This window comes from Chaetodon auriga, chromosome 19 (assembly GCF_051107435.1).
Source record: "Chaetodon auriga isolate fChaAug3 chromosome 19, fChaAug3.hap1, whole genome shotgun sequence".
NCBI lineage: Eukaryota > Metazoa > Chordata > Actinopteri > Chaetodontiformes > Chaetodontidae > Chaetodon > Chaetodon auriga.
In genome coordinates, this window is record NC_135092.1 from 23,382,955 (window position 1) to 23,387,500 (window position 4,546).

A 4,546-nucleotide genomic window follows, 5' to 3' on the forward strand; every position below is an offset into this window, starting at 1 on the left:
GTTTGTGACTTGATTATTGATCGGAGTCTGTTGATTGACAACCTCACAGACATCCTGAGGGGTGCGTCACGAAACACCACCACTGTGTTCAAGTCTGTGGCGTTGAACGGCGGCCAGTTTTTATCGTGAAGCCAGTAATCAGCTGAACATGAGCAGCAGCAGCACGAGTGACGTGAAGAATGAGGACATCAGGCCAACTCAGTTAAAGTTCAACAATATGATCACAAAGAAATCCACGTGGAGTTATGACCTTTCAATTCAATTCAATATTCCTTTAGTAGTCCCGTGGGGGGAAATTCCAAATTATAGCAGCATCAATAAAGCAGATAGAGTAATATAACAAATGCATGCAAATTAAAAACAACAAGTATATACAAAAGTCGGAATTTTAAATAAAAAATAAAAAGAAACATCATCCTAAAAAATTATAAATAGTATTTACAGACTGTTATGTACATGTTGTATTGCACATCTTATTGCACAGATTATTGCACTGATAACTTGGAGCGGTTTTTGTAGTAATTTTGAATACAGGTGGCTCATGTTCGGCATGCTCACTCGTTTCAGAGTTAATTTAAAGAGTCCTTTTATTTCCCCAAGTAACAGTTTTGGTACTTGAACGCCTCCTGAGCAACAAACTGTAATGAGCGAGTGTAAGACAGACACAAGATATAAATCCAAAGATGGAACATCTACTTACTGATGTCTATTTATCGATATCTGCTTATTGATATCTTCTTACTGATATCTATTTTTTTGATATCAGCTTATTGATATCTGTAACATTCATGTCTGTAAATTTCTACTTAATGTTGAACTTGTTTCTGCTGCGTCTGTTTGTTTTGTTCTACCTTAACGATGTGAAAGGAAGCCTGAGAAATGTCATTGTACTTGAGCGTAGTGACAATAAAGATCATTCAATGAGTGAACAAAAAACCCTCAGTTTGACCTTGTAGGCATCAGTTTCCTCTCTGGCCAATCCGCTGCTTCAAATAGCAGGGTTTTGCCAATCACAGTGAAGGAACGTGTACCTGACAGACCTGCTCAGGGTGAAAAAAGCGGTACGAAGGGGGGGGGGGGCGTTTACGTCACTTCTAGGGACACATCATGGCGGCGGCCTTTCGGCGGGTGTGCGGCGGAGTGACTTCGAGGTATTTAACGTTATTTCGTTGCGACAGAAAATATTCCGCTGAACGTCTCGACGTCAGTCAGTAACGTGTCCACTTAAGTCCGCGTGTGTGAAACGTAATGACAGATGAGAGCGTGACGTATTTGTCATGTTCGTGACGTGTCTGACCTGTGACTTCACCAACTGTTCTTCTTCTTCTTCTACGTCTTCTTTTTCTTCTTTTTCTTCTTTATTAAGTGTCTGTGTTAAAGAGGGAAACAGCAGCTCTGTCTCCGTGTGTGTGTGTGTGTGTGTGTGTGTGTTGCTTTGATGGATCTCAGTCTGATGGTCACTTGTTTTCACTCCTATTGATTTCTCTGGTTGAACCTGTATTTAAACAGGTGAGGTGTGACACCTGTCAGGACACCTGCTGAAGCTCTCTGTGTTAGAAAGGTGTGATTGTGATTATTATTATTATTATTATTATTATTATTATTATTATTATTGTCATCATTAATCAAGGAGTCATTTATAGTAGAACACATTAGCATATTTGTAGCAGATTAGTTCTTATTTCAACATTTTAAGGGTTAGGGTTTCTACTTTGGCTTTGTGGTGTATAAAAAAAACACAGACGAGGTGTTAATGAGGAAGCAGGTCGTCATCGTCAATGACCTCACTGACACAGACGCCATTTCTCTTTGCAAGAAAACATTTGAAATGTTTGATTCTTCCAGAAAAGTAAAGAAATATTCCAGAAAAGTATTTAAACTTTCAAACTTTGCCATTTAATCCAACTTACTGTTGTTTTTCAGACTTTCTGCTCTGACCTGCAGCCAACAGCGCAGCCTGAACACTGGTGAGTCCATGCACCTCCTCCTCTGACTGCACCCCCTTCTCTGACTGCACCTCCCACTGCACCTCCTCCTCTGTCTGCACCCCTTCCTCTGATTGCACCTCCCACCTCCTTCTTCTCCTTCCAACTGCTGTTGGGTGAAAACAGGGACTTTTCTTCATCTTTTGTGCTTCATCGAGACGTGGCTCTGTGGATTAATACCGGACTCTGCGCTGCAGCTGGCTGGCTTCCAACTCCACCGCGCGGACAGAGGCACGGAACTTTCCAGCAAAACTAAAGGTGGAGGAATCTGTTTCTACTTCAACAGTGGTTGATGCAACGACGTGACAGTGATCCAGCAGCACTGTTCTCCTGACCTGGAATCTTTCACCATTAACTGTAAGCCTTTTTATTCACCCCGTGAGTTCGCTTCATTCATTCTGGTCGGCGTTTACATCCCGCCGCAAGCCAACGTGCAGGACACACAGCGTATGCTCACGGACCAGATACTGCGTGTGGAGCGGACCAACCCGGACTCTTTAGTTATTGTCCTTGGCGACTTTAACAAAGGTAACCTCACGCATGAACTCCCTAAATACAGACAGTTTATCAAATGCCCGACCAGAGAGGAGAACATTCTGGATCACTGTTACACCACCATCAGGGATGCTTATCACGCCATCCCCCGTGCTACACTGGGCCTCTCTGACCACGTCATGGTACACCTGATTCCTGCGTACAGGCAGAAACTAAAGCTCTGCAGACCTGTAGTGAGGACATCAAGGAAGTGGACCAGCGAGGCTGTGGAGGATCTCCAGGCGTGTTTGGACTCTACTGACTGGGATGTGTTCAGGACTGCTACCAACAGTCTGGATGAGTACACGGAGGCCGTGACGTCCGACATCACCTTCTGTGAGGACTGCTGTGTTCCATCACGCACCAGGGTGAGTTACAACAATGACAAACCCTGGTTCACAGCCCAACTCAGGCAGCTAAGGTTGGCAAAGGAAGAGGCCTTCAGGAGTGGGGACAAAGACAGATACAAAGAGGCGGAGCACAAGTTTAGCAAGGTGGTGAAAGAGGCTAAACGACTTTACTCTGAGAAGCTCCAACACCAATTCTCAGCTAACGACTCTGCGTCTGTCTGGAAAGGGCTCAGGCAGATCGCTAACTACAAGCCTAAAGCCCCCCACTCCATCAACGATCGACGCCTAGCCAACGACCTGAACCAGTTCTACTGCCGCTTTGAAAGACAAAGGGACAGTCCAGCAACCATCCCCCACGACACCTCTGAACAGCTCCAGCTCCAGTCACCTCCACCAATGCCCACCTTAAAGCCCCCACCCCCCCACCCCCCTCAGTGACGACTCTTTCCATCCTTGAAAGGGACGTCAACAGACTCTTCAGGAGACAGAAGCCCCGGAAAGCAGCTGGACCGGATTCTGTCTCCCCATCTGCCTTGAAGCACTGCGCTGATCAGCTGTCTCCAGTGTTCACAGACATTTTTAACACCTCACTGGAGACATGTCTCGTGCCAGCCTGCTTCAAGTCTTCAACCATCATCCCTTTTCCCAAGAAGCCAAGGACCACAGGACTTAATGACTTCAGACCCGTCGCCCTGACCTCTGTGGTCATGAAGTCCTTTGAGCGCCTTGTGCTCTCACACCTCAGAGACATCACTGACCCTCTCCTGGACCCCCTGCAGTTTGCCTACAGAGCCAACAGGTCTGTAGACGATGCGAAACACGTCTCCGACGCTAAGACCATCAGCACCGGATCCCCCCAGGGCTGTGTTCTTTCTCCTCTACTCTTCTCCCTGTACACAAACAGCTGCACCTCCAGTCACCAGTCTGTCAAGCTCCTGAAGTTTGCGGACGACACCACCCTCATCGGACTCATCTCTGATGGCGACAAGTCCGCCTACAGGTGGGAGGTTGACCATCTGGTGACCTGGTGCAACCAGAACAACCTGGAACTCAATGCTCTAAATACAGTGGATATGGTTGTGGACTACAGGAAGGACTCAGCCTCACCCGCCCCCATCACCCTCTGTGACTCCACTATTGACACTGTGGAGTCTTTCCGCTTCCTGGGAACTATCATCTCCCAGGACCTCAAGTGGGAGCCAAACATCAGCTCCCTCATCAGGAAAGTTCAGCAGAGGATGTTCTTCCTACGGCAGCTGAAGAAATTCAGCCTGCCAAAGTCAATGATGGTGCACTTCTACACAGCCATCATCGAGTCCATCCTCACCTCCTCCATCACCATCTGGTACGCTGCTGCCACCGCCAAGGACAAGGGCAGACTGCAGCGTGTCATTCGGTCTGCAGAGAAGGCGATTGGCTGCAATCTCCCATCTCTTCAGGACCTGTACGCCTCCAGGACCCTGAGGCGTGCAGAAAAGATTGTGGCTGATCCCTCTCACCCCGGACACAAACTCTTTGAGCCACTCCTCTCTGGCAGGAGGCTGCGGTCCATCAGGACCAAAACCTCACGTCACAAGAACAGTTTTTTCCCGTCTGCTGTCAGCCTTACCAACAAGGCCCGGAACCCCCCCGACACTCTTCACATTCCACCTTGGACTCATTTTGTCACATTGATAT

General features: G+C 47.4%; 1 protein-coding gene across 1 annotated transcript in view; it reads left to right on the forward strand.

Moving 5' to 3' along the window:
- Window positions 1-1,082: 1,082 nt before the first annotated feature.
- pisd (phosphatidylserine decarboxylase) overlaps window positions 1,083-4,546 on the forward strand; it is a 15,478-nt gene continuing 12,014 nt past the window's right edge. The window contains exons 1-2 of the mRNA XM_076757604.1: window positions 1,083-1,151; window positions 1,924-1,967. Of these exons, the coding sequence (XP_076613719.1) occupies window positions 1,108-1,151; window positions 1,924-1,967 (88 nt within the window). The 5' untranslated portion in view covers window positions 1,083-1,107. The remainder of the gene's footprint in view (window positions 1,152-1,923; window positions 1,968-4,546) is intronic.